Genomic DNA, 25,169 nt, shown 5'->3' on the forward strand with positions numbered 1-25,169 from the left:
TGTTCTGGTCAAAGAGCCAAATTGAACAGACACCTTTCATTAACCCCTGCTTTTCTGGCTTAACTTGCTGTAGGTACATTTTCAGGGATATCTGTGGGCTTCCAGTCTCAGCCCCACAGGAAGTGGGGGGCACTTAGGCTCACATGAATGTGACTCTGAATATAATCCTTCCTGTCTTTTGCCTAAGTGAAGATTCAGCTCAAGGGGGTCACCTTGGGGGTGGGGGTTGGGGGAGGGCTCTGCTCAAAACATCTTTGGAGAAATGCCTTTCTCGTGTGGCTGGAGGTTCCTACAGTGGAATCTAAGTTTTTGGGAGGGAGGCCCCCAACTTTTGAAACCACATAGAATTGGCCAACTCTACAAGTCCTCTCCCACTCTCCAACATTTTTTTTTAATTGGGAGGCGAATGGTTTACAGTACTGTTGTTGGTACATGGGTACAATTTCTAATTTTATATTATTTTATTTATTTACTGGATAGTGACAGAAATTGATAGCGGAGGGGGAGACAGAGAGGGAGAGAGAGAGAGACTGAGAGACATCTGCAGCCCTGCTTCACCATTCATGAAGCTTTCCCCTTGCAGGTGGGGACGGGGGCTTGAATCTGGTTCCTTGCACACTGTAACATACACTTAACCCGGTGCGCCACCGCCTGGCCCCCATGGATACAATTTCTCACCTCACCAAGACGGTTGTTTACAAAACAGGAGTCACTTTCTTGTTTGACCCACATTTCTCCAAGGGCCTCCTTGCCTTTTCTCTTTGCCTGGTCTCCACTTGTCCCCCAGAATCTCAGACAGATGTGCAAGAAAACAAAAGACTTTGGTTTTAGACCCCTTTCCCTCTACCCACAGGAATTCCAGTGAAACCTGGATACTGAAATAACCTACTTGCTTTCCCTGCTGCTGTCTCTTTTCTCCGCTTCCCACCCCTACCCTTCCGCTTCTTCTGTCTTAGTTAAGCCTCATCTCCCCTTCTTTGCATGTTGGAGACTCAGGTTTCCTATTTGAGCAGAAAGCTCAGCTTGACAGTTGATTATCAGAAGAACTCAGGGAATGTTTTCCTTAGAACAGAGGGATTCCAAGGACAATTCTGGGTCCTTGCCACCCCCAGCCCCACACACATATATTAGGAGGGTCAGAGCCATTGCTCCATGGGGTGAATCCAAGCCTGGACATATGTCGGACCCTGTGGTGGTGTAGGCAGGTAAGATGGCATTCCTAGAAAGTCCGTGACAACTGTGAGTGTGATATAGTTGGAACAGGGGTTCCTCTGAGCTGGAAGAACAGGATGGGACTTAGAGGGGGCCAGCTGCCACTTTCCCCAGTGAAGTGGTGAGCTGAGTGACCGTCCAAAGCTAATGGCTGCAGCCAGGGCCAGGGGAGGACTAGGACCCCCCCTTACGTGTCACTGTCCCACCTAGAGACCAAAGGTTTGCGCAGTGCTCTTTTATTTAGGATGATGCAAGACCTGGTCAGGGTTGGCTGTCCCATGGAGGAAAATGCAGCTGCACGATGAATCAGCAGGTCAGAACCTGAAGCCATGAACTCCAGGGTCCTCACCTGAGCCTGGGGCTTCTGTGGCTGCTTGTCCCCTGCCCGAGCTGTGTGAGGAGAAAATGGGCAGCACAAGACAATGCTCTGTTAGCTGTCAGGGGACTCTGCCCCTCTAACCAGCTGGTCCCTGGACTTAGACTCAAGAGAGGCTGAAACTTTCCCTGGGGTGAAATTGACTTCTTAATAACCTTATTCTTTAAAAATCACAACTCCACAACTAGTTAATTTTCCTTCCTTCCTTATTTATTTCTAAGAAACAAAGGAAGAAGGAGGAAATGAAAAGTGTGAGACAGAAAGAGATAGACACCACAACATTGCTGCACTGCCCATGGAGTTTCCTTGGTGCTGTCCATGGTTCTCCAGTGTGGTGCCTGGTCTCAAACTCAGGGCCTTGTGCATAGCAGGGCACGTGATCTGCTGGGTGAACCCTTCTTTATTTTATTTTATTTTATTTGGAGGTCAGTGGTTTAGAGTACAGTTGTTGGTACATGAGAATAATTTCTTGTCTTACCAAGACAGAGGTCTGTAAAATTAGGTTCATCGTCATGTACTAGGACCTGAACCACCACGGCCTCCCCACAAGCTCCTCTCTGTCTTTCTCCCCCAGAGTCCTTTGTTTTGGGCAGCCCACTACCAGCCCAAGCTTTACTTTGCATTTCCTTTCCCATTCTTAATTTCTTCTCTCTCTCTCTCTTCCTTCCTTTCTTGCTATTATTATTTTATTTATTTAAAATGGAAATACTGACAAGACCATAGGATAAAAGGGGTACAATTCCCATCCCCAGAACTCCTTATCCAAATCGCCTCCCCTGATAGCTTCCCTATTCATTAACCCTCTGGGAGGATGGACTCAGGATCATCACGGGGTGCAGAAGGTGGGAAGTCTGGTGTCTGTAATTGCTTCCCCACTGAACATGGGCGTTGGCAAGTCAACCCATACTCCCATCCTGTCTCTCTCATTCCCTAGTAGGGCAGGGGCCTGGGGAGGTGGAGCTCCAGGATAGATTGGTGGGGTTGTTTGCCCAGGGAAGTCAGGTTGGCTTCATGGTAGTCCATTCTTATTTCTTAAGTTCTGCCCATGAGTGGGATCATCACATATTCATCCTTTTCCTTTTGGGTTTATCTCACTTAACATGATTCCTTCAAGCTCCATCCAAGATGAGATGAAAAAGGTGACCTCATCATTCTTAACAGTTGAGCAATATTCCATTGTGTATATAGACCACAACTTTCTCAGCCACTCATCTGTTGTTGGACAGCTAGGCTGCAGCTATTACAAATTGTGCTGCTATGAACGTAGGTATTTACAGGGCTCTATGGATGGGTGTGTTTTTTTCCTTAGAATATATCCCTATGACAGGAATTCTGGCAACATTCTTTGGGGAGCCTTTTCTCTAAAAACTAGAACCCAATTTCTCAGCACTAGCTCACTATTCCCATGTTTTCACCGATCATATTCCAGAACCATCTAGATGGTTGTCCCCAAAGAGGGGAGGATTTTGCTTTTGGAAGAGCAATGTGTGCAGATATTTTTGGTGTCACAACTGGGAGATGACACGATTGTCTAACAGGTTGAGTGCAGGGATGAAAAAAGAAAAAAGATCAGCATAGCACAGAACATAACCACCTACCCACTCCCACCCAGGAATTATCTGCTTCCCAACTGTCAGTAGTATTGGAGCTAAGAGACACCTTCAAACCCTCAACATCTGATAATATTGTAAGCCAGTACAAGTCATCCCTAGTTAGTGAGCAGGTTCTTTTCCTGAAACCCAGATTATAAATAAATCTGTCAGTAAATAAGAAATTGCTTCCTCTTAGGGATTTCAGATAAGATTATATTGTGTGGCTAGTGGGTTTGTCAACAATCTTTAAAAAATATATATTTATTTTTAATCATATTTATTTATTTATTGGATAGAGAAAACCAGAAGTAGAGAGGAGAGGAGGTGATAGAGAGGGAGAGAGACACCTGCAGCTCTACTTCACCACTTGTAAAGCTTTCCTCCTGTACGGGGGGCTGGGGGCTCAAACCTGGGTCATTATGCACTGCAACATGTGTGTTCAACCAAGTGCACCACCACCCGGTTCCTGTCACAAATCTTAAAATAGCTTCATGTCACTTTTACTTCAGTTAGATATTTTATTATTTATTTATTATTTGTGAAAGAGAGATAGAGAAACCAGAGCACTGCTCAGCTCTGGCTTATGGTGGTGCTGGGGATTGAACCTGAGATCTCAGAGTCTCAGACATGAAAGTCTTTTGCATCACCACTATGCTATCTCCCAAGCCTCCCTTAGCAGCATTTAAAGTATAATAAAAATAAAGGAAATAAATAGGCTCTACTATTGGATTGACTCATCATAGAACTGGTGGTAACTTTGGTGGTCAGTAAATAAGGAGCTCACTAAATGAGGACTAGCTGTATTACTAGGTTAGAAAAATAGAAACCATCTTTCTGGGTAAACTTGATGTGAGGACCAGTGATTTCTATTTACGAGAGTCACTTGCACGGTGGCATGGGTGTAATAAAAATCCTTTGGCATCCCTCTGAGTTTACCTTTTCTCCCCCCACAAGCAGAAGGTCAGAGGAATACAACCCCAAAATGCTTAGTCATTCTTAACAGGTTCTTTGCCAATATCTGTAATGCTTATAACGATTCACTTCTCTTCTAAAAACCCTTATCCTTATTACCGATTATTCTGGAGATTAACAGGCATGCACAACATTTTGACAAAAGTTTTTTTTTGTTGATAAGCAATTACCCATGGAGTGTCTAAAGTCTTTGAATTAGTCAGATTACAAAGAAGAAGTGTTCAATATGAATGACTGAACCACTCAAAATTTGGTTGATTAGTAATTTTGAAAATTCTAGGGGCATGAAACTGAGGATTCAGAAACTAAAATAACTGAGCTCTAACTTATAATCCATACTTTTAAAGTTTATAGTTCAATGTTTTTAGTGTGCCCATGGATTTGTGCAACCAATACCATAATCAATTACAGAACATTTTCATTTACCTCCAAATGATACTCCATAGCTATTAACCAACAACCTTCAATCCCTTTTCACCATCTTCTGTCTACGGATTTGTCTGTTCTAGTTATTTCATAAAAGTGCAGTTATATGATATATGATTAGCTTATTCTATCTAGTATTTCGTCAAGGTTCAACCAGATGTAGTGTTACATTTTAGTGATGGACAATATTTCATTCTTTGAAAAAATATTTGTATGATCTTTATTTTACTTCACTGGGGTATAGCCTTGGTTTACAAAACTATGGGAGTATTAGAAATACAACTCCATACTCTTTGATTTATGTAAATACACCACACCCACCACCAAGATACTAGTACTTCACCCAAATTAATCTAACCTCCTTCTCCCCCCCCCAGTCTGCTTTGTTACCCTTTTTTGCAGTCCAGGTTTGAATGTTTGCCTTCCTTTACTTTGTTATTATTTTTATTATCTTTATTTATTAGATAGAGACAGCCAGAAATCAAGAAGGAAGGGAGATATAGAGAAGGAGAGAGACAGAGAGACACTGGAAGCACTGCTTTCCCCCTGCAGCTGGGGACTGGGGGCTGGAACCCAGCTCCTTGCACATTGTAACGTGTGCTCAACCAGGTGCACCACCATCCGGCCCTTACCTTCCTTTGACTTTGATCATTTTCCTTGCTTTGTTTCTTTATTTACTCACTATGGGTGACAGATATTTCCCTTCTATATAGGTCTCTTTAGTATTTTTAAAAAGTATTTATTTATTCCCTTTTGTTTCCCTTGTTGTTTTATTGTTGTTATTATTGATGTCATAATTGTTGGATAGGACAGAGAGAAATGGAGAGAGGAGGGGAAGACAGAGAGGGGGAGAGAAAGATAGATACCTGCAGACCTGCTTCACAGCCTTTAAAGAGACTCCCCTGCAGGTGGGGAGCAGGGATTCGAACCGGGATCCTTATGCTGGTCCTTGCGCTTTATGCCATTTATGTGCACTTAACCCACTGTGCTACCGCCCGACTCCCTCTTTAATATTTTTTATAGTGCCAGTTTATTAGTAATCATTATTTTTGTCACCAGGGTTTTGTGCTTGAATGAATAGTCCATTTCTCTTGGCCTTCTCCCCCTCCACTTTTTTTTTTTTTGATAGAGACATAGAGAAATTGAGAAGTGAGGGAGAGAGAAATAGAAACACCTGCGGCACTCTTTAAACTCTCTGAAGCTTCCCCCATACAGGTGGAGGCTGGGTGTTTGAGCCTGAGTCCTTGAGCATGGCAATGTGTGTGTTCTACTGTGTGCCACCACCTAACTCCAAGTAATAGATTCATAAACAGTTGTCAGGAGAGTTCTTTATCATTCCTTCAAACCTGGGTGATAACCTAGGTTTAAATGCTCTTTGACTGCCAAGTTCTTTATCATTCCTTCAAACTCAAGTGATAACCTAGCTGGGTAGAGGACTTTTGAATGGAGGTCTCTTCCATTTGAAACTTTAAGTGTATCATTCAATGTACCAGTTCATTCTGGTCCTTAGAGTTTCTGTTGAAACAGGAGCTGATAATCTTATGGGTGTGCCTCTAAAAGTGATCATTTTCTTTTAAAAATCTTTCTTTATCTCTAACTTTTGCCACTTTAATTATGTACCTTGGTGAGCTTAGGGCTGTCTGTATCCAATGTGTAACTCCTGCTTCAGTGTGAGAAAATGCTCAGGCAGGATTTCTTCCAATACACACTCTGTTCCTGTGTCTCTCACTTCTCCTCTTGGCATCCCTCTATGTGAATGCTGTTCCTTTTGAGACCATTTCATAACTCTATTGTACTACCCTATTTGTTTTAATTCTTTTTTACTTTGTTTTTTCATGATTTCCATTTCCCTGTTCTCGAGCTCACTGTTTCAGTTTTTCACTTATAACTTTCTATATAATTTTTAGCTGTTACTGTGTTCTATGTCTGTCTGATTTCTTTTTAAAAAAATTTTCAATTTATTTATTTATTTTCCCTTTTGTTGCCATTGCTGTTTTTTCATTGTTGTAATAGTTATTATTATTGTTGTTGTTATTGATGTCATCATTGTTAGATAGGACAGAGAGAAATGGCGAGGAAGGGAAGAAAGAGAGGGGGAAAGAAAGATAGACAGACACCTTCAGACCTGCTTCACCGTCTGTGAAGTGACAGCCCTGCAGGTGGGGAGCCTGAGGCTCCAACCATGATCCTTACGCCGGTCCTTGCACTTTGCGGCCACTTGCGCTTGACCCGTTGCCCTACTGCCCGACTCCCATCTGTCTGATTTCTGTTTTGACTGCTCTCATTCTTTATCTGAATTTAGTGAGTTTTCCTTCCATTGAATTTCTCATTTTGGGAGAGTATCCTTAAGATCATAGCTTTGATGTCTTTTTTAGGAGATCTACACATCTCTGTTGAAGGTGGATTTTTCTTCCAGTTGGTTCAGTTTTTTGTTTTCCTATTATGTTTTGATGCCTTGGGAGTCTACAGTTGAACCTTAACATACACCAAAAGCTTGGGGTTGTGAGTGCTAAATACTCACTAGATTTCCCCGGGTGAGTGTTCTCTTCTGATCTGGGATAGCAGCCTCAGTCTAGTTACGGCACTGAGCATGCTCCCTTCCTGGCAAGGCACACATTCTGGCAGGCTGGGAGCTGGTTATTTCCTCCCAGAGTCTGTTACTATGGAAACTGGTTTCCAATATGGTATCCACTCCTACCACCCAGTTCCATCAAGCTACTGCCATCCACTCCCCTTTCACCTTTTAATTTCCCATTTTGCATTATTACAGATATGTAGGGACAGAATTGGACTGTTGTGATTTCAGTAAACCTTATCTCTGCTGTACAGATAAGAGTTCCTTATCTTGTGGATTTCTTCTTTTTAAATTTTTTTTTTACTATCTTTATTTATTTATTGGATAGAGACAGCCAGAAATTAAGAGGAGGGGGGAAGCTAGAGACACCTGCAAACTGCTTCACCACCAGCCAAGCTTTCCCCCTGCAGGTGGGGACCAGGGTCTTGAACCTGGGTCCTTGCACACTGTAGCATGTGCACTCAACCAGGTGTGCTGCCACCCAGCCCCTCTTGTGGATTTCTTCTAATTGCAAATTCCTGTTACGTGGACAATACATTTCTTGTGAGAGGGCATAACTCTGGGCATCACCACCTTCATGTTGACCTTTTCATCTCTTGTGGTGAAAAAGCATGTTTTTCTATATATCGTGTCTTTTTTTGTAAATGCAGGGAGGCATACATGCTATTTGATCATCTTGGGCCTGTCTCCTGAATGATATTTCATTCTACACTGTATATATCTATTTATTGGTTGGTGGACACTTGGGTTGTCCTCATTTTGTCGTATTTTGAATAATGTTGCTGTGAACATTCATGTACAAGTCAGCAATGGATGCGTGTTTTCAATTTGGGAGGGGTAGAATTTTGGGGTTTTAGTGTTACTGTAAGACTAAAATTTGAGGGGAAAACTAGGCTGTTTTCCAAAGTGACTCACTTTTAAAAAAAATATTGTGTTAAAATTGAGAGCAGTGATTTAACTGTACAATCCAGTGACAACATATTCAGTGTTGTATACCACTGCAATTATCTGTTTCTAGAAGAGTTTCATCACCCCCAAGCAATATCTACCGTTTGCAGCCACTCCTCATTCTCCCTTCCCCACTCCTTAGTCTCTACCAATCTGTATTCTATCTCTCAAGTTTCCTATTTGGGATAATTCATATATAGGGTCATAAAATATGTGTTTTTCCAGTTGACTCTTAGTTGAATGTTTTTGTGTTCATCATGGGCAGGGTTCTTTTTTTAAAAATACTTTTTGTCTTTATGGGTGGGATTAAGGGTTCATGTTTTTATGACCAGACTGAGTGAAAACCAACACATTGTTTTAAATCTATTTATCAGCTAACAAACAGGTAAGTTTCCATCTTCTTTCATGATGAATCATGTTGCTTCTTAACATGTTCTGTCAAGTTCTTCTTTGAACAGTTGTTTTTGGCTTAGGGATTACAGTGCAGCCACTGAGGTTTGCAATAATCCCGTGCTTAGTTTACTGAGGTTCTCTCCAATGCACTAGGCCGTTTGTTACTTTTACTGAGAGTTTCTCTCGCTGTGCAGTCTTGATAGTTTGTCATTTCCTTAATCTTGCTTTTGTTTCCTTTGTTGTTGGAGTCAAGCCTCTGCAGACACCCCTAAAGCCACATCATGGAGCAGTTTGCTTATTGCATCAGTGTGTCTTATGGTTTCAGGACTAGCATCCAAGTTTTTTTTTGTGTGTGTGTGTGTGTGTATGTCTCAATCACTGGATGTTGGAGTTGTTGCCAGGAATATCCTGTTGCCAGTTGCTCCTCCTCTGCATCATATTTATATTACTCCTTCTTTAATATTTCTCCAACCACTCCTCCTCTGTCTTCTTTTACTCCGCCTTTACAAGAAAGCAAAGGACACAGCCATTGGCCTGAGCTGTGCTTAAAGCTGGTTAAATATTTACTTAGCTCTTTCATATAGAAAAGGACAAAATTCACAGCTAGGAGAAGAAGGATTGGAAAGTGTGGTGAGTTATAGGAAAAGAGCCAAAAATTGGGCTCAGGGACTTTGAACTATTTACTCTGTTGAACTACTGCACTAAATGGCCCACCTGCAGGGAAAATTCCAGGGAGTCTCCATAGGACTTCTCCTCCTAGGGCTCTGGGGCATGGGGGCAGGTGACAGGCTGCTGGTAGTCCCTCTGGATGGGAGCCACTGGTTGAGCATGAGGGACATCGTGGAGGTGCTTGGTCAGAGGGGCCACGACATTGTGGTGCTGGTGCCGGAAAGCAATCTGCTCTTGAGAGAATCCAGATACTACACCTCCAAAATCTATCCAGTGCCATACAGCCAGGGGCATCTGGAGGCCCGCTACCAGTCCTTTGGAAATAGTCACTTCGCCGAGAGACGGTTCCCGAGTTCCTTTGTGATGGAGTACAGGAATACCATCCCTATTATCAGCATGTGCTTCATCAACTGCCAAAGCCTCCTGCAGGATCCCGGCACTCTGCACTTCCTCCAGGAGAGCAAGTTTGATGCCCTTTTCACAGACCCGGCCTTGCCGTGCGGGGTGATCCTGGCTGAATACCTGGGCCTGCCTTCCATTTACCTCTTCAGGGGCTTCCCATGTTCCCTGGAGCACAGGTTGAACAGAAGCCCAGAACCTGTGTCGTACATCCCCAGGTGCTACACTCAGCTCTCAAACCAGATGACTTTCCCCCAAAGGCTGGTCAACTTCCTTGCTTACCTCTTGGAGCCTTATCTGTTTCATCTGTTATTTTCAAACTATACGGACCTGGCCTCTGAGATCCTGGGCAGAGAGGTGGACTTATTCACCTTATATCGGAAGGGCTCCCTGTGGCTGCTGAGGTATGACTTTGTGTTTGAGTACCCCAGACCCGTCATGCCCAACATGGCGTTCATTGGAGGAGCCAGCTGTAAGAAGCAGGGCGTCCTCTCTCAGGTAGGTGGCTTCTTCTCCTCCTGGCTGTCTTGTTCTTCATGGACAAACAGTGTTCTTGGAAGTTCTGTCTCCCACTGGTCACTTGGATGCTGGCGCTATAAGCTGGTGTGGGGTGGGGGCAGCCTGTAAAATGGTCCAAACAGGAGGGGTGGCAGGCCCAGAGCAGTGTGCAGGAGGTCAGAAGTTGAGAAGCAACATGCAGTGCCTCAGGTGGAATCTGGAACCTCAGGCTCTTGAGTCCCATGTTCTGCCTCTGGTCTCTCTCTGTGACTGAAAGGGAGGCTGTGTGTGATCAAGGCTTATCCCTGCTAACTGTAGGGATAAGCCTTTATCTTTATGTCTTTAGAGGGGTCCCATGGGGACACTCAGCGAATCTTGGATGGAGTCTTAGATGTTTCTGTTCGGACCCTGAACTTGCCTGATGAGGAAACACATTAAGGTGTAGCCAACAGGACACAGAGCTTAGGGGACTCCAGATGGTGGAAGACCACTCCTCCCATACTGTCCCTTGTCTTTTTCCTGGGTCTGTGCTAAGGATTTACTGACTATAACTGCTGGACAGATTTGTTCACATCTCTGCATTAAAAAATCATTTTACTGGGGAAAGAATCCTCCATTTTTATTTGTTATCATTATTTTATTTTTTTATTATCTTTATTGAATAGAGACAGCCAGATATCAAAAGGAAGGGAGAGATTTCTTCTTCTAGCGTTTGCCCTTCTTCCTTAGCCAGTCAACAGCGTCAGGTGGAGCCTGATGTAAAGTTTCGGGACCTCCTTTGAATCTGGAGAGGTGGCAGTCGTTGACTATGTGGGTCATAGTCTGTCTGGAGCCGCAGGGGCAGTTCGGGTCGTCTCTGGCTCCCCAGCGATGGAACATAGCGGCGCACCGGCCATGGCCTGTTTGATAGCGATTGAGGAGGGCCCAATCATAACGTGCTAGGTCAAAGCAGGGTTGACGCTTGCAGGGGTCTGCGATGAGGTGTTTGTTCTTTACCTCAGCTGACTGCCAACTCTGTTTCCAAGAGTCTGGAACAGAGAAGTTCAGTGTAGGCGTAGGGGACCAGATTGGGTGACGAGACGTCAAGCGTTGGACAGGGTGGGCAAAGATATCCGCATATATTGGCAGGTCCGGTCGAGCATAGACGTGGGAAATGAACTTAGATGATGCCGCATCCCGACGAATATCTGGTGGGGCGATGTTGCTAAGAACTGGCAGCCATGGAACCGGGGTGGAACAGATGGTTCCAGAAATTATCCTCATGGAGGAATATAATTTGGAGTCGACCAAGTGGACATGGGGGCTACGGAACCATCCTGGGGCACAGTATTCTGCAGTGGAATAGCATAATGCCAGAGATGATGATCGTAGTGTGGAAGCGCTCGCGCCCCATGAGGAGCTGGCCAGTCTTGCAATGATGTTATTCCTCGCGCCCACCTTTGCTGCAGTTTTTATGAGATGTTCGTGAAATGACAGAGTGCGATCGAGAGTAACGCCAAGATAGACTGGCTGGGCTTCATGCCGGATTCTCGTATCGCCAAGCTGCACATTAAGCTCACGTAAGGCCTGGTGGCATGGTGTAGATGGAAAACAGATGATACCGTTTTTGCAGTGCTAGGGATTAGTCGCCATTTTTTACAGTAGTCAGATATCAGAGACATGTCTTTCGTGAGTGTTTCCTCGAGGATGTCGAACTTGGATGCCTGAGTTGCACAGCAGATGTCATAGGCGTAGATGAACTTCCTTGAAGAAGTTTCTGGGAGGTCATTGATGTAAATATTAAATAGCGTAGGAGCCAGAACAGAGCCCTGGGGGAGGCCACTTGAGACAAGTCTCCATCTGCTAGACTTGTCACCCAGATGCACCCAGAATCTTCTGTTTTGGAGAAGAAACGATATAGTGTTGGCCACCCATGGAGGCAGGCATCTTGAGATCTTGACTAAGAGACCACGGTGCCAGACCTTGTCTGGGAGAGATAAAGAAATATAGAACTAGGATGGTTTCTTATATTTAAAGGAGTGCTTACAATAGCATAAAATAAAATTACTATTTTATTTTATTGATTGGCATTGTTTGTAGTAATATCAGGTTCGAGAAGTAGAGTTTAGCGTGTGTGTGTGTGTGTGTGTGTGTGTGTATCACTTATGGAACCTACCACCAATATCTGTGTCATTGCATGAGATCAGACAGAATTGTCTACCTACCCCACCCTCCTCCCTCACTCCTATCAGACTCCCACAGAGTCCAGGTGTCAGTTTGGTTCCTATTATTATTGTTGTTGTTTTTAAACTCATTTTAAAATAGTATTTTTATTTATTTGTTATTGGATAGAGACAGAGAGAATTTGTGAGGGAAGGGGAGTTAGGGAGAGAGAAAGAGAGACACCTGCAACCTTGCTTCACCACTCGGGAAATTTTCCCCTACAGGTGGGAACCAGGAGCTCAAACCCAGGTCCTTGTTCACCGTAATATGTGCACTCAACCAGGTGCGTGACCACCACCTGGGCCATCATTATTGTTTCTTTATTTTTTTAAAAAATATTTATTTTATTTTATTAATTCCCTTTTGTTGCCCTTGATTTATCGTTGTTGTGGTTATTATTATTGTTATCACTGTCATTGTTGTTGGATAGGACAGAGAGAAATGGAGAGAGAAGGGGAAGACAGAGAGGAGGAGAGAAAGACAGACACCTGCAGACCTGCTTCACTGCTTATGAAGCGACTCCCCTGCAGGTGGGGAGCGGGGGCGGGGGGTTGAACCGGATCGTTAGGACGGTCTTTGAGCTTTGCACCACCTGCACTTTGCCCACTGTGCTACATCTGACTCTCCATCATTATTGTTTCTAATGTGATTTGTATTTCTCTAGTGTTGGCTGTATCTCATCTTTTTCCTATCAGATTTTTTTAAAAGAAAGGCCTTTTCTCTTTTTATTTTTATAAAGCTTAGTGAAAGATTTGTCTATTTTATTTATCCTATCAAAGCTATAGCTGTAGGAGCCACTGACTTTTTGCCTCCAGGGCTATTGCTGGAGTTCGTGGGCCTGAACTATGAATTTACCGCTCCTAGAGGTTTTTTTTTTCCTTTTTGTTGCTCTTGATTTATCATTGTTGTGGTTATTATTACTGTTATTGCTGTCATTGTTGTAGGACAGAGAGAAGTGGAGAGAGGAGGGGAAGACAGAGAAGGAGAGAAAGATAGACACCTGCAGACCTGCTTCACCGCCTGTGAAGCGACTCCCTTGCAGGTGGGGAGCCGGGGGCTCGAACCCGGATCCTTATGCCGGTCCTTACGCTTTGTGCCATGTGCGCTTAACTTGCTGCGCTACCACCCAACCCCCGCCACTGACTTCTTATACTGAGTTTTTCATTTATTTCTACTCTGATTTTTTAAAATTGTGTGTGTGTGTGTGTGTGTGTGTGTGTGTGTGTGTGTGTGTGTGTGTGTGTGTGTGTGTGTGTGTTTGATTCTTTTGTCTGTTGGGATCACTGAGTATCATTGTGTCTCCTGTGAGGTCTGTTAGTAATGGCGCCAGATACTTGAGTGTTACCAGGCTTGCAGCAGATATATCAGATGACCAGTACATCTGCTTTATGTTTGCTCATCCTCTGGGCCCACGTCTATTGGTGTCAACTCTTCTTGTGAGTAAAAGTTTGTTTTCTCTGACCTGAAGACAGAGGCTTCTTCACGTTTCCCTGTGTCATCAGCTTGCACTGCTGTGCTCCACTCTTGTGCTCTGAGCCTCTGGCTGTCTTTGTAGTTTGTGATTTTCTTTTTTGCACCATTCTTCTTCTCCTTCTCTTTCTTCTTCTTTGTCTCTTCTTCTCCTCTGCCTTGTATTCATCCTCCTCCTCTTTTTTTTTTCTGAATCCTTTCAGTTACTTCACTCCACATCTTTTGTTTGGTGAGTAGAAACCATTCCCGCCCTGGGTGATGACTATTTGATGGGTCTCACTGCCAGTTTTCTTTCTTGTTAGTTTTTTTTCCCTCTTCCTCATCTCCTTTCTCAGGTTCTTTCTTCATTAAGGCTCCACTGCCCCTTCTCTACATATTTAGGCTTCAGGTCTCAAATGTCTCCTCTTAAGCAGAGTCCAGCTTGACCCTTCATTATTAGAAAGGCTCTTAGAATGTTTTTTTAAGTTTCTTCTTTTGTTTAATTTAATTTAATTTATTGCAATTATATTTATTTATTTGATAGAGACAAACCGGAAATCAAGAGGGAAGGGGTAATGGGGGGCAGAGACCTGCAACACTGCTTTACCACTCATGAAACTTTCTCCCTCCACGTGGGGACTGGGGGCTTGAACCTGGGTCCTTGCTCATCGTAATATGTGTACTCAACCAGATGTGCCACTACCTGACCACTATATGTCTTTCTTAGTACAGAGGGGCCTCAGGGACAATGCTGATCTCTTTGATCTGCTGCGTAGGGAACTGCTCAAAACATTGTGGACACAAGTTCCTTTTTTAAAAAAAAAATTAAATCTTTTTTTATTGTTGTAATTATTGTTGTTGTTGATGTTGTCGTTGTGGGATAGGACAGAGAGAAATGGAGAGAGGAGGGGAAGACAGAGAGGGGGAGAGAAAGATAGACACCTGCAGACCTGCTTCACCACTTGTGAAGCGACCTCCCTGCAGGTGGGGAGTCGGGGGGCTAGAATCAGGATCCTTACCCCGGTCCTTGCACTTTAGGCTTAACCCGCTGTGCTACTGCCTGACTCCTGACAAGTTCTTTTTCAATTTTTGAAGGGAACATGCTTTATTATTGTTGTTATTATTATTATTATTATTATTTCAAACGTGTATGGCCCTGTGTGTCCATTTCTCCATTTGTGATATGGGGACACTAAGAGTGATGAGGACACTCAGAGCAGGTAGAACAGGAAGAACTCTGACAACTGTGAATGTGAGGTAGATGGGAAGGGCTCCTTTGAACTGGAAGACCAGGATGGGACCCTTGAGCAGTGTGGGGGGGGGGGGCTGCCACTTCCCCCAGTGAGATGGTGAGCTGAGCAACTGCCCAAAGCAGTCAGGGCCAGGGGAGAAGCAGGATTCTGAGCCCTTTGTCACTCTGCCACTTCAGGTTACTTCAGCAAGACCTGGAAACTCTAGCTTCCAAGGGAACACCTGCTGCTGAGTGGTGATGAGTCAGGGGGTCCTCACTCACCGGCAGCTTCACCCCCTTCCCAGTGTTAGTGGGGGTTTGAGCAGACAGCACTTTGTAAGACTGTAAGGGGAGGCGTCACCCTCTGACCTTCTCATCCCTCTACCTTAGCTCCATCCAAGTGGAAACTCTCTCTGGAGTTTCAGAACAAGTTTCCCAGCATTCCTTGGAGGAAGCCTGTCCCTAGAAACCTAGATTCCAATTCCTTGACATTACTTCTCTCTTCCCCAACTTGCCTTCCCTTTGTGTCCCAGAAACATCTAGATGTTGGTTCCTAGACAGTGCTGACCTGCCCCTTAAGAGGCAATGTTTGGAGGCATTTCTGGCAACCAAATTGGGGTGTGCTGTGGAGAAGACTGAGTTCAGAAGTGCTATAAATAAAACTTACAACCACTTGCCGAGACCCATCCAAGAATGTTTTGTTCCTGTGGATCTATAGACATGAAACACACCCTTCAACTTTTTTTTTAAATTCTTTATTTGGGGATTAATGTTTTACAGTTGACAGTAAATACAATAGCTTATACATTCATAAGATTTCCTAGTTTTCCACATAACAATATAACCCCCAATAGGTTCTCTGCCCTCATGTTCCAGGACCTGAACCCCACCCCCTGCCCCACCACCCACCCCAGAGACTTTTACTTTGGTGCAATACACCAACTCCAGTCCAGGTTCTTCTTTCTGATTTCTCTTCTGATCTTGTTTTTCAACTTCTGCCTGTGAGTGAGTGAGATTCATCCTTCTGTTTCTGACTTATTTCATTTAACATGATTTCTTCAAGCTCCATCCAATATGGACTGAAAATGGTAACATCATCATTTTTAATAACTGAGTAGTATTCCATTGTGTATATATACCCCAATTTGCTCAGCCACTCATCTGTTGTTGGACACCTGGGTTGCTTCCAACTGTTGGCTATTACAAATCATGCTCCTATGAACATAGGTATACACAGATCTTTTTGGATGGGTGTGTTGGGTTCCTTAAGATATATCCCAGGAGAGGAATTTCAGGATCACAGGGTAGGTCCTTATGAGAGATCTCCAGACTGCTTTCCACAAAAGTTGGACCATTTTATATTCCCACCAGTAGTGCAGGAGGGTTCTTTTGATCCCACAACCTCTATAGCATTTGTTGCTGCTACTTTTTCTGATGCATGACATTTTCACAGGAGTGAAGTGGTGTCTCATTGATGTCTTTATTTGCATTTCTCTGACAAGCAATGACTTGGAGCATTTTTTCATATGTTTGTCAGCCTTTCGGATCTCTTCTGTGGTGAATATTCTGTCCATGTTCTCTCTCCACTTTTGGACAGGGTCATTTGTTTTCTTGTGGTTGAGTTTGGCAAGGTCTTTATATATTTTTAGTTGTTAACCTCTTGTGTGATGTATGGCATGTAAAGATCTTCTCCTACTCTGTAAGGAGTCTCTTGGTTTGGGTAGTGGTTTCTTTTGCTGTGCAGAAGCTTTTTATTTTATTTTTTAATTTCTTTATTGGGGGTTACTGTTTTACATTCGACAGTAAATACAATAGTTTGACCATGCATAACATTTCTCAGTTTTCCACATGACAATACAGCCCCCACTAGAGGTCCTCTGCCATCCTTTTCGGACCTGTACTCCCCCCCCTCCCCCCAAGAGTCTTTGACTTTGGTGCAATACACCAACTCCAGTTAAGGTTCTACTTGTGTTTTCTCTTCTGATTTTGTTTCTCAGCTTTTCAGAAGCTTTTTAATTTGATGTAGTCCCATTGGTTTATTTTTGTTTTTTCCTTTCAACTCTTAACATGATGTCACAAACCTATGCTAAGTTAGTAAAGAGAGAAACTGCTTTAGAGATCAGGCCTGTGTACTGTGACTTTTCATTTTTAAAACATTTTTTTATTTATAAAAAGGAAACATTGGGGAGTGGGCGGTGGCGCAGCGGGTTAAGCGCACGTGGCACAAAGCTCAAGAACTGGCAGAAAGATCCCGGTTCGAGCCCCCGGCTCCCCACCTGCAGGGGAGCCGCTTCACAAGCGGTGAAGCAGGTCTGCAGGTGTCTATCTTTCTCTCCCCCTCTCTGTCTTCCCCTCCTCTCTCCATTTCTCTCTGTCCTAACAATGACGACATCAATAACTACAATAATAATAATAATAATAATAAAAAGACAACAAGGGCAACAAAAGGGAAAATAAATTTTAAAAAAGGAAACTTTGAATAACCCATATGATAAGAGGGGTACAACTCCACACAATTCCCACCGCCAGAACTCTGTGTCCCCTCTCCTCCCCTGATAGCTTTCCCATTCTCTATCCCTCTGGGAGCATGGACCCAGGGTCACTGTGGGATGCAGAAGGTGGAAGGTCTGGCTTCTGTAATTGCTTCCCCGCTGAACATGGGCGTTGACAGGTTGAATCACACTCCCAGCCTGTCTCTCTCTTTCCCTAGTGGAGAAGGGCTCTGGGGAAGCGGAGCTTCAGGACACACTTGGATCCACCAGCATGTCAGATTTCAGGCTCAGGGGAAAAAAAGAAAAAAGAAAAAAATTAGTATAGCTACAGGCTCTTTGGAATATGACTAAAATATGCCTACTAAAAGTGGATCCAGTGATGCCACCTGCTGGTAGGTAGGGAAGCAGCAAGGATCTCTATCTTCCCTCCAAGCTGGCCTCTCTCTACCAGCTCAAGCTGAAGCCTCAGTATCTATTGGTTGGCTCTAAGTCTCAATTGAAGGCAAGTTGGGGGGAAAAAAGGCAAAAATGCCAAGTCATTCTAAATAGGCATCTTCAGCAATTTATGGCATAAGCTAAGATCTACACTGCTAGGAAATGTCCCTTTCTCTTTCAAAAAACATTTGTTTATCTTTATGGTTGGTTCTTTTGGAGATTAACTACCTTGATAGCACTAATTCTATTAATAAGTAATTCTATGAAGTAACTAGGCCAGGGTTTAAAGAAAACATCCAACATGAATTTCGGAGTAAATAACCATCTTAATTTGATGAATAGTCTTGAACATTTTAGGAAAATGAGATTGTGAGGTAAAAATATAAAAGACTTTGTTGAGATATAATTCACAGATCACACAATTCATGCATTTGAAGTTTATAGTTCAATTTTTAGTGTGTGTGCATGTGTGTTTGTAGCTTTCTTTGTAGCCATCAGCACAGTTTATTTCCTTGATCATATGAGATCATTTCATAAAAGGGAGAGAGAGAAATCATAGCACTAACACTCAACCAGGAGGTCAGGCATGTAGGTCTTGCACTCTACCAGTTGAACTCCATTTCACTAACCTGCTTATCTATCTACCTGTAATCAAACCCCACACCATTTTGACTGTGGTAGTTTTATAGTGTATTTTGAAGACAGATTTCACAATATTTCCTTTTTTTTTTTTTAAACTGTGTCATAAAGTTTTTGTGTAAAAGTCTTTTACTTACTTTGTTAATGTTATACTTGGTACTTAATTCCTTTTGATGTGATTGTAAATAAGATTGCTTTTAAACTTTCATTATTTATTGTTTGATACAGAAATGCCACAGATTTTGTATATTGATTTTGTAGTCTGCCATTTTGCTGTTCTGATTTATTGTTTCTAAAACACATTTAGTGGCACCTTCTGAGTTTTCTTTGGGTATATTATCATGACACCTACCAGTTGTGGTAGTTTCACTTCTTTTATAAATTGAATCCCTTTTATTTCTCACCACTCCTGTCACCAAAGGTCTATGTCCCCACCCCCACAGATAGCCACCATTGTCTGCCACAGTCTTAGAAGTTGACAGTTTTTTCCTTCACATTTCCCTCACATTCCATCCTCTGTATTCTGCATATGAGTGAAACCACTCTGTGGTTGTCCTTCACCCTCTTACTCGCTTCACTAAGCATCATCTTCTTCAATTCCATCCATGTTGGGATGTGACTTCTTTAAGAACCCTATTTGGTTCTTGAGCAGGGGAGATAGCACAATGGTTATGCTAGAGTCTCTCGTCTTGAGACTCCAAAGACCCAGGTTCAATCCACTGCACCACCAAAGCCAGAACTGAGCAGTGCTCTGGGGAAAAAAACAAGCAGACAAGGAAACAACAACAACAAAAGCCTCACGTGGCTTATTTGTTCTCTCATATGGCTTGGGAGAGAGCAAGAGAGACTGAGGCTACAACTCCTCAGTCATTTTCATGACGCTCCATATTAGCTGGGTTTTTTTTTTTTTTTTTTTTGGTTGTTGTTTGTTTTCTCAGTGCTTGAAGCCATGTTCTTGCTGAGTGATGGGACTTGTTTCTTTTCAGGGAGAAAAGAGAAATAGACAAGAAGGAAGGGGAAGGAGGGAGAGAAAGTAGAGACAGCTCAGCAGGCACTGCTCATTCATGGCACTGTCCTACTGTCATTCACAGTGTTTCTTGTGCTGGCGCTCAAGCCCTGGGTGTTTTCCATGGCAAGGCACACGCTCTCCTGTATGAACTCATCTCCTGGCCCCAACTTCTCCTTGTCATGATGAGCACTAGTCACATTGGACGAGAACTTATGCTGAGCAGCCTTCTGAACTAATTAGCTTTGCAGTGGCCCAGATTCTATGTAAGATCCCATTGTGAGGAACCAGGAGTAGGACTTCAGCATCTGGATTCAGGGATGGGGCCACCATTCCAGCTGGCGAGACCCAAATAGCAAGAGAGAGATAGGTGAGCTTCCTGGTTGATCCACCCTTCGGTGGATGTTAATGACTCCTTAGGGACACCTGAGTTGCTGTCGGTGTTGCTGTCAAAGCCTGTTAGTACTTCCACTGTATGTTTTCTTTGGCCTTCACTTGGTGCATATATGTTCACGAGGGTTATGTTGCCTTGACCACTAGGTTATTTTATGAAGAGCATTATTTTCCTGACTGTCTTTCTGAGTTTCAAGTCTGCATTATCTGATACAAGGATTCATGTCCTTAGCTTCTTCATGCTATGCTTGTCTGCATATTGTCTCCAACCCTTTACTCACAGTCCTGTTCATCACTCGTGTTTAAGTGTGTCCCTATAGACTATAATGTCAGGGAGGAGGGATGCAAAGACAAGATCTGAGGCCAGGGGATGGCTCCCTGGTGTATTTGGGGATACAGGTCCTGGTGGGGGCATCTTCTCTCACTTCACTATGTCACCATGGATGAGTGCTCCAGGCCCATTTCCTCTTTTTTAAAATTTTCTTTATTTGTTTATTAGATTGAGATAGCCAGAAATGGAAATGGTAGGGGGAGGTAGATAGGGAAACAGAGAGACACCTGCAGCACTGCTTCACCACTTTTGAAGCTTTCCCCTTGCACATGGGGACCAAGGGCACGAACCTGGGCCCTTGTGCATTGTAACATGTGTGTTTAACCAGGTGTGCCACCACCCAGCCCCAGGCCCTTGTGCATTGTAACATGTGCGCCCAACCAGGTGTGCCACCACCTACCTCCCATTTCATTGTTAGACCATAGCAGCTCTTATTTCATGAAGTAGACACAGAATTCCCAACAGATCTTGTCTGACTGCATCAATTGCCTCTACCTTTGATAATCACCCAAAGCAAACTCAACTTTGACCATTGCAGTCTGTGTGTGTGGAAATGGACCTACAGCAGAGCTGCTCTGATTAGAGAAATCTCACTTAGCGTTCTGATATATTTATGCTCCATATTATGAGTTTCCAATAGAGGATAAGAAACATAGAGGTTTTGGTGATGGAGTAGGGCCATGACGTTTTGTTTGAACTGACAACAGGTGAATGCCAGGGTTGGAGGAATTGTCCAGCCACCGTGCCTGGAAATCACCATGTTGGCAAATGAAAGAAGCTGTGCTGACCTTTCTTCCCATGAAGATACACTTGCTACGAGCCTGGTATAATCTGGGAGCTGCATGGGTCTTCTACTAGGGATGCAGAACTAACAAAAGATAGTTGAAGCTGGCTAGATCAATAATGAATGAGCATATAAGGCCCCTAAGATGAGACAGTGGTGAAAAGAAGTGCTCCAAGTGAGAAAGGTTTCCTGGGTAGCCTGAGTAGATCACTACATCTTCCTATGCCATTTCCATAGTGGAAACCATTGCTTTACTAGTAGTTTTTAGCTTCATCTTGTCTATAGGCTTCACAGAAATACACTTGGGGTATGTTTTCTTCAAGACTCGTACCATTGGACTGGGGAGGTGGCACAACATTGTGCAATGAAACTCTCATGCTTGAGGGTCCAAGGTTCCAGGTTCAATCTCCAGCACCACCATAGGCCAGAGCTCAGCAGTGCTCTGGTATAAAAAAAATTCTACCATGGTTTATTTGTACTCTTATGTGATCTATGAGAGCAAGGGAGAATGACACTACCCCTCAGTTATTTTTATATCGTTCTATATATGCTATTGTCTTTTTAAATATTTTTGTGTCACAGTCTAAATCAAGTTTCTCATAAGGCTAAGCACTTTTTCAGTCTTCTTTCTTTTTATAAAAGAGGGAAGTGGGGAGAGAATGAGAGAGAGGGAGAAAGAGGGAGAGAAAGTCACAGAAGGAGTAGAGGCATCTCAGCAGCCATCATTATTCTTCTTCTAGCGTTTGCCCTTCTTCCGTAGCCAGTCAACAGCGTCAGGTTGAAAGCTGTCAGAAGCTGCTTGTTGCTGGCTTTGAAAGTGATTGGGATCCATGTGGATTCAGTCGGCTAGGAAGGATCATCAGTTTCCCCAATGAATGGGTACTCACAGGATGCACCACGAGAAGGTCGATCCAATGCATCCCAGCCATCATTCATTCACGGCACTGTCCCACTCCCATCCGCAGTGTTCTTTGTGGTGCTGGCGCTCAAGCCCTGGGTGTTTTCCATGGCAAGGCACACGCTCTTCTATATGAACTCATCTCCTGGCCCCAACTTCTTGTCATGATGAGCACTAGTCACATTGGATGAGAACTTATGCTGAGCAGCCTTCTGAACTAATTAGCTTTGCAGTGGCCCAGGTTCTATGTAAGGTCCCATTGTGAGGAGTCGGGATTAGGACTTCAGCATCTGGATTCAGGGATGGGGCCACCATTCCAGCTGATGAGACCCAGACAGCAAGCCAGAGAGAGAGAGAGAGAGAGAGAGAGAGAGAGAGAGAGGGAGGGAGAGAGAGGGAGGGAGAGGTGACCTTCCTCATTGATCTGTCCTTTAGTGGATGTTAATGATGCCTTGGGCACACTGGAATTGCTGTCAAATCCTTTACCAAGCCTATTAGTACTTACTTTGTATGCTTTGCAGTTCATTCGTTTGGTGCATATGTGTTCATAAGTGTTAAGTTGGTTTGATCACTAGGTCATTTTATGAAGCCCATTACATCTGAGTTTAAAGTCTGCATTATTTGTTACAAATATTGATCTCTATTGATTTCATGTTAGCCTTATCTGTACAGTATAGCCAACCTTTGACTTACAAGCTGTTTCATTTGTATCTCTACAGCTGCAGAATGTCAGAAAGGAGGGATGCATAGAGCAGATCTGAGGCCAGGGGGTGGCTCCCCGGTGTCTTTGGGGACACAGGTCCTGGTGGGGGCATGTTCTCTGACCCCACTGTGTCACTGTAATGAGTGCTACATTTCCAATTTATTTTTAGAGCTTAGTAACTCTTATTTCATGAAATAGATACATAATTCTCAACAGATCTTGCCTGACTGCATCAAGTATATAGTTAAGGATGCTTCCTGATGCCTCTCTCTTTGACAGTTGCTCAAAGTAGACTCAAGTTTGATCACTTCAGGGCATGTCTGTGTGGAAATGGAACTAAATGTGTTGGCTAGGAATGGGAAGAAAATCAGAGAGCTTCTGATTAGAGAAAGCTGTCTTGTAATGTGTATATATATTTAGGGAATACACTCCGTGTTACACATAAGTAGGAGAAAAAGCTTTTAAGAAAGTTGTCAAATGAAGTCTATTTAAGAATAGAGATTTGGCTTTAGAATTGGGACTTTAGTGATTCCTCAGAGATGTTTCAGTCCTTTTCAACAGAGAAATTTTAGTTGAAAAGAACAAACTAGGATGCACTCTGCAGAGAGTAGCAATGTCAGGTGACTTCTTCCCAGCAAAAGTCAAAGTACAGAAAGAAACATTGGAAAAGGGCAGGAATTGATTTGTTTTGTAACTTTTAACGTAAGTAGGACAACCAACCTTACATCATACTTAGTTCTGTTAGTCAGATTCATGACAAAGAGACAGTTTCAGGGGGCAGGATGATCCTCTAGGTCACTGCTCTCAGCTTCTGGAGAGATGGCAGTGAGTCTCCAGCTTCTCCTGCAGGTGCTCCTGGGGCTGGTGCCCTTCCTATGCGTGTGGACTGGGACTGAGTGTGGGAAGGTGCTGGTGGTGCCATGGACAGCAGCCATTGGCTCAGGATGCGGCAGGTTGTGAGTGAGCTGCACGCCAGAGGACACCAGGAAGTGGTCCTTGCAGCAGAAGTGAACATGCATATCAAGGGAGAGGACTTCACCTGAAATCCTATGCAGTTCCATATGCCCAGGAGGAGTTTGATCGCATTGTTCAGGACAGCAGTACTCTAGCTTTAGAAGATGATTATTTCCTAGTGGCATTTGGGAAAATGAAGGCCTATCTGGAAAAACTATTTGTGTTGTTTCAAGAATCCTGTGAGGAGCTGTTGCACAACAAGGACCTGATCAATGACCTGAAGGCCAGTTCCTTTGATGTGGTCTTGACTGACCCTGTTTTCCCCTGTGGGGCAGTGTTGTCTCAGTACCTGGCTATTCCCGCAGTGTTCTTCTTGCGGTTCATCCCTTGTGACTTTGATGTTGAGGGGACACAGTGCCTGAACCCTTCCTTATATATCCCTAGGCTGGCCACCAGGAATTCAGACCGCATGACTTTCCTGCAGAGAGTCAAGAACATGTTCTACCCACTGACCCTCAACTACTTACTGTGTGCTAACTTTGCTCCATATGTAAGCTTTGCCTCTGAGCTCCTTCAGAGAGGTGTCGGCGCAGGAATTGTTTGGCTATGGGTCGGTGTGGCTGTTCTGGGGTGACTTTGTGCTTGACTACCCAAGGCCCATCATGCCCAACATGGTCTTTGTAGGGGGGCATAAACTGCCACAGCAGGAAGTCATTAACCCAGGTCAGTACTGATTCCTGTGCCTTTCAGTGTGTGCTAGTTTGAAGACCAACTGGCTTCTGGGACTTGCTTATGAACCTATTTAAGTATTTAACTCACCCTCCTATGACAGCTTGTGGTGAACTGCTCTAGTACTGTCCTTGTGTTTTAGTTATCTTTGAGAGCTCTCAGCAGTGATGAGCATCTGTAACAGAACTGACAAATGATGGTGTAGTTTATGTATTATAGATTATTTTGCAGAGGGACCCTTTTCAGCACTGTGCCAATTTCTTCAGTTGTGTGGAATCAGAGAAATCGAACTGTGAACTGATCTCTCAGGGTTTTGCAGATGGTTAAATGTAGTGAACCGTAAAGCTCACTGGTCCTATTTTTATAAAGAAGGGAAGTAACCTGATAAGAGGATGGAGATACCAAAATGAGGCACACATGTCAAAGAGAATTAGTCGTTTTGTGGGGAGCAGGGGTGGTGGCTTAGCAGTAGTGCATTCAGCTTGTAGGCACGAGGCCCTGGCTTTGATACCATGTGGGAGTAAGATAGAAGAGTAGCACTTTCCCTCACTCAGTCTAAATTAAATATAAAATCAAGATCCCTCCCTCTTAAAGAAGTGGAAGTGAGGCAATGCCAGGGCGAAAATACTGGGATCTCTAATGAATGGAATAATGGGGCCCAACATTTTGTTAGTGGAGCCTTGCTGAGATTTTTCTGATCAGGATTTGGTATCCTGTGTACAACGTGGACTGCGTGTCAGATATGTCTTCTACTTGGGAACTCTGACTTCAAAAAGGGCTGAAATGGGCAGGGAGGAATCAGCACACTGTGCATCTACACCGACTGCAGAGGGGACAGTGATGGCCAGAGACGACTAAAGGGG

The 25,169-nt window shown here is 43.7% G+C and overlaps 2 protein-coding genes across 2 annotated transcripts in view; one reads left to right on the top strand and one right to left on the bottom strand.

The window, feature by feature from the left end:
• The first annotated feature begins 8,990 nt into the window (after nucleotides 1-8,990).
• Nucleotides 8,991-25,169, top strand: part of LOC103111223 (uncharacterized) — a 28,993-nt gene continuing 12,814 nt past the window's right edge. Inside the window, exons 1-2 of the mRNA XM_060193395.1 lie at nucleotides 8,991-10,060; nucleotides 23,693-24,105. Of these exons, the coding sequence (XP_060049378.1) occupies nucleotides 9,200-10,060; nucleotides 23,693-24,105 (1,274 nt within the window). The 5' untranslated portion in view covers nucleotides 8,991-9,199. The remainder of the gene's footprint in view (nucleotides 10,061-23,692; nucleotides 24,106-25,169) is intronic.
• Nucleotides 9,269-25,169, bottom strand: part of HJURP (Holliday junction recognition protein) — a 105,828-nt gene continuing 89,927 nt past the window's right edge. The window contains exon 10 of the transcript XR_009550629.1: nucleotides 9,269-9,283. The gene's annotated coding sequence lies outside the window, so the exon portion shown is untranslated. The remainder of the gene's footprint in view (nucleotides 9,284-25,169) is intronic.

Source organism: Erinaceus europaeus, chromosome 7 (genome assembly GCF_950295315.1).
Source record: "Erinaceus europaeus chromosome 7, mEriEur2.1, whole genome shotgun sequence".
NCBI classification, from domain to species: domain Eukaryota; kingdom Metazoa; phylum Chordata; class Mammalia; order Eulipotyphla; family Erinaceidae; genus Erinaceus; species Erinaceus europaeus.